Genomic DNA, 13,395 nt, shown 5'->3' on the forward strand with positions numbered 1-13,395 from the left:
AACAAGCCTCCAACTATGTAAGGCTGTCATGTAGAAATGAACCAAAATCTGTGAGGAATGTTTCCAGGCTCTTGCTGAGTCTATGCCACAAAGAATTAATGTTTTACATAAGTACTACTTGGTACTAGCAAGGTGTACCCAATAAAGTATCTGACAAGTGTACAAATAACTTTTCACACAGGGCTGTGTTTATCTTAATCTGTAGAGGTTTACCAAAAAGACAGTAGTGTAGTAGTAGTAGAACAAAAGTCCCACTCCTTACATTTAAAATTTCTCTCCAGCTTCTAATTACAAAACTAACAATCCAATGCTTTAATTGGTGGAGAAATGGCATCTAGTTTAATCTGATTTCATACCGTGTGAAGTCACTGGGCCATCAAAATCGGAAACTCGCTGCCAGCTCTGATACCCTTTGCCTTTGTCTTACCCTCAATGGCTCACTCGCGTAGAATATAATTTCAATATACGCACATCATACATTAGTATGAATAATTAACAATAAGGAGGGAGGGGAAAGGGACTGTTGTTTCTCCATAAGTGTTTTTTCTTGCCATTTCCTCCAAGTTATCATCACATTGTTGTGGTACCGTGATGACTATTATTGCTCTTGCTGAAAATTGTGATAGTAAAACTCTGCAGATGATGATCGTTCTGTTGCTCTGTTATGAATGTGGCGTACACTGAGTCCTCAGAGGGGAGAGAAACAACTCGACAAGCTGAAATGAAGCAATATCAATCCCTGCCCGAGACCTCTCGGCATTAAAGCATGCACACTGACAGTCTCTTACATTACGCCGGAGCAATAATGTAGCTCACTTGTAGCATTTGCTGTCTGATTTAATAAACTATGTCATTTATTGGTTGTTGCCGACTTTGTACGAGCCTCACTGCGTCAGACTTCCACAGATTTTAATGCAGTTATTTTGTATCTTTAAAATGTATTTAGTAAAAATTTTATGTATTTTTTAAAATTCTTAAATTTTCCAGGGTAATCAAATTATCTCTGACTGTTGACATTCTCTATTAGAGCAGAACATAAGTGAAATATAAAACATGTCAATCAAACATGAACAAAAATGTGAATATTTCTTCTTTTTTTGTACAAAAACAGCACCGCTTCCTCGGTTGACTACAAATTACTTGAGAGTCTGAGAGTGCAGCACATGGAAACAAACATTTTCCATCTGTACACGATTGTCTGGGTAGTGTTTTTTTTTTTTTTTATAAGGGCAGCCTGGAGTAGATCAGCAGCCATAAACTCTTTAAAAGAGATTATCGTCTCTCCACAATTCAGTAATGCAGTTTTGTTGTCATTTCTGGTCTTATTATTAAGAATAAAGGTGTTACAGAGCAGTGGGCTCTGTCCTGAGGTTGCTTTGCTGTTTCTGTAAAGTGAAAAATGACTGCACTTAGTTACAGAACGAACTATAAACTACAAGCTTGTGAGGGGCAGGAACCTTTTTTTCTTATCTATATTAATACAATACTTAAGCACCCATGTGTGCATTTAAAGGCGCTGCTAAATGCCCCCTCTCAACATGATTCCAGTGTGAATGATCGGAGACAAAATTCACAGACCTCATCTGGCAAAGTGCAGTTGAACCAAATATGATGCTGAATAAGTCAAAATGGGTATTTTCTAAAGTCAGTGTTTTAGAACTGAATTTTCTCTGTTTCATTTCCCAGTGAGCTGCAGTGCACAGACAGATACACCAAGAGTCAATTTTATGCTGGAAAAGACAAAAAACACAAACCAACTTTGGTCCCCATTTCAATAGTCGAACTCAGATTTCTGAGCCCCCAAAATTAACTTTGGCTGAAAGGCTTTTTTCTGTCCTTATTTTACAGACACCAAATTGTATATATGCATTGTTATACAGTAAGTGTTTCTCCTGTTCGTATCGGCTGTGAAACAGTGCCTTTGTCCTGTGACAAAAAGAAGCAATTGTTCTGTGTAGGAATGTATTCTTAAGTTCAGCCAAAGCCAAAGTGAGGCTTCAGCATTCTGAATTTGCCAGTTGATTTTTTTCCCCATGATATTGCTGCATAGCAGATTACATAAAGAAAAGAAAGGAAAAACAAAATTAACAGGTGGCAAATTTTTTTTTTAGATTTGGCTTTTAAATCTGCTGCATTTGGTATTTCCTGTTGTGTCTGGGCAAAAGGAATTTTATGTGAAAGACTTTGGGTGCATTTTGTCCACTTACGTCACTACTGGTCATTATAATGTTTTAAACTCACTGGCCACATTGTTAGGTACAACTGTTCAGCTGCTCAGCAACATAAATATCTAATGAACCAATTACATGGCAGCAACCCAGCGCATTTAGATGTGATCAAGATGATCTGCTGAAAATCAAATGGAGGATCAGAACAACGAAGAGAGGTGATTTAAGTGACACTGAATGCATCAAGGTTGTTGGTGTCAGACAGGCTAGGCTGAGTATTTCAGATAATGTTGATCTACTGGGTTTTCCCCACACAACCATCTCTAGGAATTACACAGCGGTCAGGAAATGTTATGAGCTGAAAGGAAGGCAAATACAAACTCGTTACAATCAAGATATGCAGAAGAACGTCTCTTGAACCTTAAAGCAGATGGGCTATATCTGCAGAAGACCACATTCTGCCCCACTCCTGTCAGCTAACAGGAAACTGAGGTCTCTGGGTAACAAAGGCAACCATAACTTTATTGGCCACTTGTTATAACTAAGGTATGCAGAAGAGCATCTCTTTGGGCTTCAACAGCAGAAGACCATTCCTGTCAGCTAAAAACAGGAAACAGAGGCTGCAGTTCCCACAGCCTCACCAAAATTGGATAAAAGAAGTAGGGTCAGGATTTGTCATAAACAACGATGAAAGCATAAATTTATCCTGTATTGTTTCAGTGATTCAGTGAAACAATAGTGCCAGAGTTATTTTGGTACAGCAACTGTATGCCATCATGTCAATATTGACCAAAATCTTTGAGGAATGTTTCTAGCATCTTGTTGAATCTGTGTTGCAAAAAATTAATGCAGTTCTGATGGCAAAATGGGGTCAAACCCAGTACTACCCAGTGCTGAGAAGAGTTATCCTTCCATCCTCTTGAAATAATTTGGGGACAGAGGAGCATGAAGAAAGAAAAGCACAAAATGTTAACATTTTATTTACAAAGTTGTTTTTTTGTCATACAGAAAGTAAAAATGTAGCTACAACCTTGATTTGTGCAACAGGCAGCCACACTAAAAATCATGGCTCGCTGGTTGCACAGCTGCTATAGCAATAATTTTATTGGGAAAAATAAGGAACGGAGAAAAAAAAAATTAAAAGACAAAAGAGAAATAATAAACCCAACAACAAAAATTATTCATCCAACAAAATATTAAAAGCACAGACCCAAAACTAGATACCAGTCCCAAAGTCCTCACACGGGAATACATAAAGAGGGATCGACAGTGAAATTGTGGAATGCTGAGTGGTGGGCTGCCTGAGAACCTCGGGGGCCGTGAGTGGGGTGAGGTGGAGGGTGTTGGGTGGCTCTCAGTTCCATGGGGGGCAGGGGGAGAAAAAAAAAAAAAAAAAAAGGGTGGGGGGCAGCTCCACTCGGCCCACCCATTCGGTACAGTCTAGCCCCATAAAAAGAGCTCAGCGCTGGGGAGGGGGGTTGACGTGGATTACAAAGGCGGTGTGAGTTGTAGGAGGGTGGACGTTCGGGTTTGTGGGGGAGAGGAGGGGTAACTCGGTAGGCTCTCGTTTTCAACTTTAGCTCTTAGTCGTCGTCCTCGTCATCGTCCTCGTCGTCCTCATCCTCTGGGTCTCGCTTTCTCTTCTCGCCTTTGCCGGTTTCTGCTTCTGAAGGTAAAGAAGAAAACTGTTGTGACAAGGAGCCAAAACTACACAAATTCTTGCATCTGCAAGCATGAATACAGTAATCCTCCACCCATTTTAAACAGATTCAATCTCTGCATTTATCACACTCTGTGGGAGTCGCTTAATAATGGTCGCTATCACATTGCTGTCCCTACATGTTATAACGATGCGTGATTACGAGCACAAAATAAAGTGGAAGAAATGCATCTTCAGTCACGCCCTCGTGCAAGATTTTGTTCTTAGTTAAGTGACTAACATTCTCACATCACATGTTATTTGGGATTGACTGAGCACTACTGTTATTTTAGTTATAAAGATAAATGTCAGTAACAGGTGATCACTAAAGCAGTAATCTCTAAACAGATGCAACATCAAGAAGACAAGATAGATCTATTTTCTGTGTACCAGGTGAAGGGTTCCCACATTGCTGACGGAGTCGTGAAGAACTTTGGGGACTGCCCTACATGGTGTAACAGCTGGTGTTGTATCACTTGACAACTCAAGTCAAGTCATGCATGTAAATATGTTTCAAGTGTTTTTCAATTCTTTGTTTCAAAATTGATTGACATTTTTGGAACATTTCTGATGTTTTTAATGCTTTCTAACAGTTGGGTATGATCTATAAGTTAATAATTTTCCATTGTTTTATGCACTTTTCCAAGACATAAGTCTATTTTATTTCCATCTTACAGAACAAAGAAAAACAACAAGTTGTCTCACCCCTGAATTAAGTCTCAGTCTTGAGTTGTGCAGACATATCGAGAGACTTCGACTGACTCTTGTAGTGATGTTTGAGCCAAAATTGTGAGTAAATTTACTTTAAGAAGTTACATACCATCTTCATCTTCATCCTCGTCTTCATCCTCTTCATCTACTTCTCCATCCTGACCAAAGTCTTCCTCCTATGTGAACAACATTTTACACGTTAAAAAAAATGAGACCATGCATCAACCCGCTTTAACGACAGCTCCACCAAGCTCGTTTCACTTTTCACCTCATCTTCACCACTGCCTTCCTCGTCATCCTCCTCTCCTTCTACCTCCTCTTCGTCCTCCTCATCGTCCTCTTCCTCATCGAAGTCCTCCTCCTCTCCGTCCTCGTCTTCTTCCTCCTCTCCTTCTGCGACACAAAAGTGAAAAGGAACAATCAGTCGACCGCAAAGTGAGAGCGCGCGGAGGCTAATCGCGACGATCGCTTTCACATTTTCACTTTACAGAAATGAGAGAGCGATTGCCGTTACTCAGCCGTGGAGCCGTTTCTAAATAAGCTACTGCGGTGCACGCATTTTTCATAATGAGCGAACATGTCACCAGAGCAATGGCATGAATGATCGAGGAGTCTTTAATTGTTCTTGAACAACAATGGGACGTTCCAACACAGAGGTAAAACCTCATTTACGGTCTGTTCGTTGGATTTGACAACCAAAAAAAATACCTGCTCTTATTTTTACTACAGCAAAGCACAACTTCATACCTTCATCTTCATCATCGTCTACACCGTCTCCGTCCACCTCTCCATCAGAGTCTGAGGCTTCCCTGTCCTCCATGTCATAACCATCCAGGTAGGTGAGCTGGGGCAGCAGCTTGAACACGCTCTCTCTGTAGTCGTTCAGGTTTGTCACTTCACAGTTGAACAGGTCCAAACTCTTCAGGTTGTCCAGCTTTTTCTGTTGGCAAGAAGAGAAGAGAAATGCTGTGATGAGACTGTCGCTGAAATGTGGTAGTAATGGTACTAGGCTCCAGTTTACATGTGACAATGAGATAATGTGAGACGACAGAGATCCGTCTGTCTGAAGTTTGCGAGACCATTAATTACTGAATGGGTTATCCCTTAAAATACCTTTGGCTATGAGTGGAGTAATCAAAACAAAGCTGCTGAAACCTCACTTCCCAAAATGATTATGATGAACACTGCATTAGCTGGTTTACTATTTGTGAAGTGTGTAGCATGTAAATGACCCCCAAAACACATGTGAACACATACCAATGGTTCCAATGTGCTGATGTCTTTCAATTTGTTGCCACTCAGGTTTAGATGTGTGAGGTTGGGTAGTTTTTCTGCTAAAACATCAAGCCCGCCGCTGATCCTGTTGTCGCTGAACTCCAGCTGAATGAATGACAGTAAAAAGAGAGATTAGTCCAGATGGTTCTTTGCACATTTTATTTCCCCCCCTCCTTTCTTTTTTGTCATGAATATATGAGAATGAATAATCACTCCCGCTTACCTTTTTCAGTTTTCCTAGTTTGGGCAGATTAGAGACTGAGATTAAGCCGACGTTTATCAAACTGAGGAACTCCAGGTTGACAAATTCAGCTGTGAGACCTTCGATTTTTCCTTCAACTGATCGACAATTGTCCAGGACAAGTTCTCGTACCTGAGATTGAAAAAACAAACAAATAGTATTCTTTTAAAATTACCTGTACTTTTTAATGCATTTGCAAGTACTACAACTACTTGCAAAACTTTTAGAACTTAAGTGTATTTTAAAACAGACCAAATGTTAAATATTCCAAAATACATTTTGCAAATATTATTAATTTTTTCCAAACAAAATCATTAAGAAAGGCGTTCGGGGAACAGAGCAACCCTAACGTATTAATAATCAGTGGGTGGTGGTGTTTGTAAAATGGCCCTTCACTTTGTGTAAAATGATTACAGGCGTTTTATAGTTGCTTAAAATATTAGAAAAAACAACTCTGAAGGCGGAGTTACTTTGACTCCGTTAAAGCTCACACTGGTTGCGCAAGTCATTGTTAAACGTTACCAAAAAAGTTCTTGTCAAGCGTCAAAGACAGCCGTTTCTCGATTAAAAACACCAAAATGGATACTCAGTCTCTATCTAAAAACACTTTGCTATCACTGTGTGCTTCGTTTAACCGACCGCTACAGGTCGTCTATTGATTTCTTTGAAACGAGGAAGAGCAAAGCAGCGGCTTCCCATGGCCTGCTGATGCAGTCACTAATGACAAATGCAATGATTTTGTGAGCTAGCTCGCTACAGGCTAGCCATTGCCCCTTTTAAACGCTGCCGTGCCGTAGAGGAGCAGCTAGAGAGGTCTGTCTGCCCGCCATTAGCCAACCCAACAGCAACGGAAAGGATTGCGAATACACCCTTAGTAAAGAGATTCTTTTTTTCTTTCGTTAAACCAGCTTTCATGGGGGAAGTGGAATATTCCTTGTCGTCGAGCAAACGACCGATATTGGCAGTTTGTTAGAGGGTACAGCATCGCTTTCAGGTCGAAGTGGCGAAGGAAATATATTGAGAACGGAAATTTAGTAAAAAACAAAGATGGAGACAGTTCCTTTCTCCCAGAGCTTCAAAGACGACAGAATGACAACATGGCGATTCCTGAGCTACAGTATGCAGTCCTCCGAACGCTTCAATGGCGGAAAGTGCTATTAAGAATGAGCAATAAGCGTTATTTACATATAACCGAAAGTGGTTTTTCGGTGTTAAATTGATTTTATTTCGTGCATGATACGAGGGGGAACGCCGAGCGGGGAGCTTTTGGCTGCCCACGCATGAAGCGCGGTGCGCCGGATCTCCGTGTCATTCGAGCAGCCTGGCTCGGTCAATGAAGCCGCTGGCCAACACATGCATCTGTGTGGTAGCAAGCGCCAAGTTTAACAATAGTAACGATTACTGGAGCACATTGTAGTCGTGTTTGGTGTTTTTACTTTACAACTGGATAGATTTTGTTGTCTTTGACCGGTAGCGAGAAGGGGGTAATATGGCGGGAACCTAATACCAAGTTAGCTGGCTGGTAGTCTGAATGGTTCTGAAACCCCGGACCATCAGGCTTCATTCAATAAGCATGCGAATCTTCATCGTCGTCTTTAAGACGATGCACGGATGATAAGTGATACTATAGCTTGGTGCACAACTAGAGAAGAATTAATGAGGGAATTAATGGATGTACACTCCCTTTAAAAACTTACAGATTGCAACGTGTCTTTAAACAAATCAGCACCAACAGCAGCGGTTGGCTGTTTGTTGAGTGTCTCCCGGCTCTAAGGTTTTGGAGTTGCGGTGTATTTTCACCATTAGCGGTTTAAGGTACGGATGACTCGTGAACCAAGTGTTTTTTGTTGTCGCTGCCTGAATCTTTGTGGCCGTTTGATGTAGACGTATACTCCACAGAAATGTGAACATACGACTCGTGATCTGCGACGGCCCGTTTAACGTTTACAAAACTCGTTTGTTGTTCAGCACCAGAGTTTAAAGTAATTTTGCAATTATTACACAAAAAAGCTCCTCGTTTTTTTTAAGCAGTTATGCTAGCAGCAAACATGGCTTCCAAGGTCTGTATAAAATATACCGCTCTGTGAATGCCGAACGCAGCACAGTAAACTGCTTTCTCCTCATATAGGCGCAAAAAGAAGTTTACTAATTGTGCTACAACGGTGGAGTGGAGCTGAATCGTGTGTGTGCACCATTGACCAGGGAGGCTGCGAAACGGTTAAAGCACTGCAATAATGCCAGCAAGCTGGGGGGAATCGCCGTTTCAAAGTAACGACTGAATATAGCTTTTCTCGTCTCGTTGCCCCTATACGCCCAATCCTAACCAGCATAAAGGCTCTGGCTTGTTATGCGACTGTTTTCCGCCCCGTTATAAATGAGAAACACAATCTAAAGCCCATGTGGTCACCATTACGTTAGCCACACAGGGTCACTCGCAAAGCAAAAAAAGTAGCAAGCTAGGCTAGCAGGGGCTAGCCTGAAAACTAAGGGTTGGTTTTAAAAAAAAGCACGACTCACATCAGACGGTGTCCTGTTTCTTAGCTCCAAGTGGATCCTCTTTTTCATGTCCATTTTGCCCTATGAAAGTTAAACTTTTCTCCTCGGGGTTTTGCTGGGATCTTCAGTCCAAAGGCAGAGATGCCCTAATGGAGGGAGAATATAGGACTGTATAATGAACTGAGCCAAACGCTAAGTTAGTCGGAGAGAGGGGAAACCATGGAGGGAAACGGGACTGAAACAAAATATATGCTCAACAGCGCCATCTGCGTCCAGAAACGCCCATCGCCTCTAAAAAAAAAAAGGCATTGCAGTCACAAAACATGACGCTGCCCCGAAACGGTGCTATGGTGCAATTTATTTTGTGCAAGGAAATTACTGTACTGTGTCGTTCAGTGAAGACGGCGGGGTTTTTCTTTGAGAAGTCGGTTTTATTCAGCGAAGGATGTGCACGAACAGACGCGTGTAGCGTATGCAAAACAAATAAGCAATTAAACGGCGATAAAGTAGGTCACATGGTGAACTTTGTTATTCTTCATTTAAAAGTGTCACAGGAAATCTCGAATGCATTACTGCTTTATAGTCAACAGACAAGCAGTGTAATTATGAGGTAACTATCATAACGTATGCCTGTTTAAAAAATGTATATGTGTGTGTTGGGTCTTGTGAATGTTCGATACTTTTTTACATTGTAATAAAACAAAAAATAATTGTGTTGTTTCTTGGCTACTAAATGGCTCATTCCTACCCCCAACCGCTAAAAAGTAGGGCTATATGTGGTTTGCCTTAAAGAGAGCATTGTATATACACATATGGACGGGTAGGGTACCCCACACAACCCCTCCTCTTTACTTCCTGACACTCTCCAGCGTTGAAGTAGAAAATCTACTATGGTTGTAGTTTTTTCTGTTTTATTCTAAATTAATCAGTGAATAAGCTTTAATACTATAAATGCATATCAAATTATAGCCTGTTTTAAGTCTAGTAAATATAACAAATGTATAAATGTTAGCAAGATGTGTTTGCATAGTGTGCTGAGGGGAACCAATGCAAATACCCTAACTCTGGCCACATGCTTGTTAAAGGCACAGTGTATATATACACACAGACACTGTTTTTAAATCAGTGTTTGGTAGTTGAGAAGCAATGCCAGAAGATGGCACTGTAATATCTACACTGACATTCCTCACATTTCATTGTGCAACAGTGGGGCTGTGTGTGAATGACAGCCCTGTCTGCTTTTGGCTGTAACAGTAATGCTGGAGGGGGTTTATTAATGTGTCAGTTGGAGTTTTATTAGCTGAGGAGCTAACTATGTGCAGTTTGGGATCTTTTGAACTGCTGGAACTATGCTGGAAGGTTTGGATGATTGTGTTTTGTGATTTTAATTCGAGTGTGTGAAAACCAATACTTAAACATATATGTTTTCACTCACTTCTTAGCACTCATAGCTTCCACCAGTGCAGAATGTCTGTATAGATTCTCTTCATATGACGTTGAAAAGTGAGTGCATTACGAGCACCTTCATGCAGAAATCAGTACATTTAGAAAGAGAGCTTTCAACATTTCCCTCCACAGTGCTGGGAGCAATTGGCAGTTGAGTGTTATTTACTCTACTGGATAGCTCTTTTCTCCCTCTCTCTCTCTCTGAGTGTCTCAAACACACACACACACACACACACACACACACACACACATACATCAGGGCTCAATGTGTTGTTAGAAGATTACGAACGCAACCCAACCGAGCAACTTGCCATCTGAGCGATAAGATGGGTATATGCCCCAACTGTGGACGAAGACAGGAATTTTGTTTGGTCCGTAGTGTGGTTTACCTACCAAAAAGGCATATTTCTTATGATTTGTGGATTAATATTATGAATTTTCTACAGAAATATTTTGAGCTTTTGTGTTTTTTCTTGATATCATATTCAAAACTTAATAACTTCACATGTATTGGACCCCTAATTGAGAAACTGTCCAAAAAAGTCTTGCTCTTGTTAAGCTACAGCAGTGCCTTTAGATCAGCTGCTGAAGAGCTCTAGTACAACATATATATTTGTTACCCTATCTCTCTCACACACACACACACACACACACACACACACACACACACACACACACACACACACACACACACACACACACACACAACCTGCTGTTGTCTTCCCCGCTCTGTCTGTCAGTTTTGTGCCAACTCCTCCAGCTTTACAAATATGATAAGACCAAAGTTGCAAGAACTCTCCCTGCACTGTGGTAATGGTTAACCAGATAATTCGTCTAGGGGTGGGAATAGAAAACTGTCAGAAGTTATTCTGTCGTCTTTTTTGCGCTTGCCCGCCTTCAATGAGTTGAATTCATTCATAGCAGGACTCAGAATGGAGGACACGTCGCAACAAGAGAAACAAGAGTTGGAATATAAAAATCCAAATGAGGAGGAAGGTAGGATTTCTTTAAAGATTAATCTCTACTTTGGAAATTGGCTGCTCGAGCATTTCCACACCAAAATGCTGAAGGAGCTGGTTATGTCTTTGCATACACTGCAATCCTATTGGTTAACTCAGATACAGACCTTTGATCAACATTTAGGTAATATCACAAATCTGTCTGTTTTCAAAGTTTGCCAGTGTGTAGCTAGGAGAAGAAAGTCTACATTGTCACGAGTCAAGCACATTACCCAGTCATGCAGTTTGTCTTTGAATTTCTAATGCACCATATGAAAATGATTTCTGTGCACGGCTCTTTGTTTCAAAGGTGGGATCCGTCGCCGATTGCGAGACAGGGACCTTCTCAGGAAGAGAAAGGCCGAAGCAGAAGAGAAGGAAACTAACCAGTGGGTTTTTGGGTAAATTTGTAGTAAAAGCACAGACAGTGTTAGCGCTGCTGCCTATGTTTACCTCTATGCTCTTGGAGAAATCTACAAATTTCAGCACTTAAGTGCAGTAGAAGAAAGTGGTGGTCCTAGCCAGAAAAGTTTAGTAGCCCGCGTTGAAACACTGTACAGTACAGTACATGCTGAAAACACTATCAGCACTCTGGCTGCTTATCACTCCTCTGGTTTATATTGAATATGGAGCAAGAGGAAAGCAAAGGTTGCTCTGCTTTTTCTATTGACGCCACAGATCTGGGTCAAGGACTTTGTACTATTAGCTTTGCAAAACTGTCACAAAGACCTGTTTCAATGTCCACTGTTGTTTAAGTTAATTGCGGTGCTCTCTCAGGGTGGAGAGCCAACGGAAAAGATCAAGAGCTGAGGACAAGAGTGGTGCAAAGAAGAGAGGGAGGCCCAGGAAGACTGAACCCACACCGCAGCTGTCTGCTGTTCAGGAAGAAGTTGAAGCACTTCAGGAAACTCCTGCAGTCGTGGTGGTACCTGAACCCGCTGTGGTCATTCAGGACCAAATAACCGGCTCTCTGCCTCCGCTGTTTGGGCTGGAATCACAACCAGCTTCAATCCTTGCTGCTCCTGCTCCTGCAGCAGTGTTCGAGTTTGTGCAGAATTCTGCTCCTGCTTCGACTCTGGCTTTTGCTGCTCCAGTTCCCGTCCAAGATTCAGCTCCTGCTCCAGATGCCGTCTTAGTCCCAGCTCAGTCCCTAGACTCTGTTCCAGCTGTAACTCCTGCTCCTCCCTCAGCTCCTCCCCAAGTGGAGACCCTCTATACAGAGTCACAAGGCAAGGAGGCCCCAGGCCAGGTCCTGATTGAGGACTTAGGCCCAGATGAGGAGGAGGACGTCTCTCCATCACAAGGCAACAAATGCGCTAATGAAGGTTTGTATGTTGTAAAAATACACTAAAACAATACTTTGAAACATTGTCTGGTTCGAAAGGTTTAATAATTATTAAATTATCTGTCTTTTTTTTTTTTTTTTTTTTTAGATTTGAGTGAAACACTTTCGATCAACGTGCCTGAACAAAATAACGTGTACTCAGTTCCAACTGTCTCTGCTCAGCCTATGGCTCAGGAATATTTTCCAGGAAATTAACTGCAACTTTTTTTCTGAAATGCACTGTTAAGATATTGCTTTATATATAAAAAGCCTCGTCACAGTTGGTTTCTGTTTTCTTCTTTTTTTGTGTAGTGTGCACACACAGGATGAGGCAAGTCATTGCTTATTTGAAAGATGTATGAATTCAAACCAAAGCTGTATGCTTATTTATTTTGGTTGTACTTCACTGCAAAGCTTATGATCTTTTTTTTATATACTTTCAATTTAGTATGCAACCAGTTTCACTGGCCTTTATTTAAAAGTTAAGGGTATAAATCGCTGGTAATTATGTATTCATAATTGTGGATTTATTTTTACAGAATTTTGTAAAAGTTACTATTCATCTAATAAAAGTCATTTCTGCATCATTTAACAGTAGTCGTTATTATAGGAGTCATCGACTGAGAAAGACATCCACATGCAGTTAGAATTAACTCGATTTTCATTAAATGAAATAATTATGTACCATTTTGTTCACATATGACATCTCTCCTCTCTGGTGAGTGAAATTAAATGATGTTTGGTCTACAGTTTGAACAGCATATCTGTAGATTTAATCTGTGGCTTATCTGTTGAGACACGTGTAGTGAAACATTTAGCCCTATCTGCAAGTGGCTACTGGTAGTGCTTATAATTTACTCATTTGTACTACATAAAGAGATGGAAAAGGTACTCGTAAAAGCTGTAATAACTGATTAATTAGAAAAATGACAGAAAAGGTCGAAAGATGCGCTACTGGATTGAATGACTATGGAGGCCATTTGAGTAAATGGAACTCACTGTGTTGTTCAATAAACCAGGTTGAGATGATCTGAGCT

The 13,395-nt window shown here is 40.9% G+C and overlaps 2 protein-coding genes across 4 annotated transcripts; one reads left to right on the forward strand and one right to left on the reverse strand.

Annotated features, from left to right (window-relative positions):
• Positions 1–3,538: 3,538 nt before the first annotated feature.
• anp32b (acidic (leucine-rich) nuclear phosphoprotein 32 family, member B) lies at positions 3,539–8,845 on the reverse strand. Of its 2 annotated transcripts, none has more exons than XM_085356912.1 (7): positions 8,612–8,845; positions 6,077–6,226; positions 5,836–5,958; positions 5,326–5,518; positions 4,847–4,968; positions 4,688–4,754; positions 3,539–3,834 (listed from the first exon to the last, which is right to left on the reverse strand). In XM_085356912.1, the coding sequence occupies exons 1-7, from the start codon at positions 8,663–8,665 to the stop codon at positions 3,752–3,754; spliced, it is 792 nt and encodes a 263-aa protein (XP_085213038.1). In that variant the 5' UTR covers positions 8,666–8,845; the 3' UTR covers positions 3,539–3,751. The 2 variants fall into 2 exon arrangements, with proteins under 2 accessions (XP_085213038.1, XP_085213037.1); XM_085356911.1 differs by having other exon boundaries at positions 4,847–4,971.
• A 2,042-nt stretch (positions 8,846–10,887) lies between these two features.
• Positions 10,888–12,935, forward strand: hemgn (hemogen). 2 transcript variants are annotated; one of them, XM_085355822.1, is made up of 4 exons: positions 10,888–11,032; positions 11,345–11,435; positions 11,812–12,359; positions 12,468–12,935. In XM_085355822.1, exons 1-4 carry the CDS (start codon positions 10,969–10,971, stop codon positions 12,572–12,574), a joined length of 810 nt encoding a protein of 269 aa, XP_085211948.1. In that variant the 5' UTR covers positions 10,888–10,968; the 3' UTR covers positions 12,575–12,935. The 2 variants fall into 2 exon arrangements, with proteins under 2 accessions (XP_085211948.1, XP_085211949.1); XM_085355823.1 differs by having other exon boundaries at positions 11,345–11,423.
• Positions 12,936–13,395: the final 460 nt, after the last annotated feature.

The sequence above is a fragment of the Diplotaxodon limnothrissa genome, linkage group LG6 (assembly GCF_057381915.1).
Source record: "Diplotaxodon limnothrissa isolate DT_005_m linkage group LG6, D_limnothrissa_male_GT1.1, whole genome shotgun sequence".
NCBI lineage: Eukaryota > Metazoa > Chordata > Actinopteri > Cichliformes > Cichlidae > Diplotaxodon > Diplotaxodon limnothrissa.

Excerpts from the sequence above, each read along its gene's own strand:
- anp32b (XM_085356911.1), bottom strand. The coding sequence starts at position 8,665 with ATGGACATGAAAAAGAGGATCCACTTGGAGCTAAGAAACAGGACACCG. Across the intron at positions 5,519-5,835 it reads TCAGCACATTGGAACCATTG|AAAAAGCTGGACAACCTGAA; the intron begins GTATGTGTTCAC and ends TCTTGCCAACAG. Across the intron at positions 4,972-5,325 it reads AGACGATGATGAAGATGAAG|AAGGAGAGGAGGAAGAAGAC; the intron begins GTATGAAGTTGT and ends TTTGTGTCGCAG.
- hemgn (XM_085355822.1), top strand. The coding sequence starts at position 10,969 with ATGGAGGACACGTCGCAACAAGAGAAACAAGAGTTGGAATATAAAAAT. Across the intron at positions 11,033-11,344 it reads AAATCCAAATGAGGAGGAAG|GTGGGATCCGTCGCCGATTG; the intron begins GTAGGATTTCTT and ends TTTGTTTCAAAG. Across the intron at positions 12,360-12,467 it reads CAACAAATGCGCTAATGAAG|ATTTGAGTGAAACACTTTCG; the intron begins GTTTGTATGTTG and ends TTTTTTTTTTAG.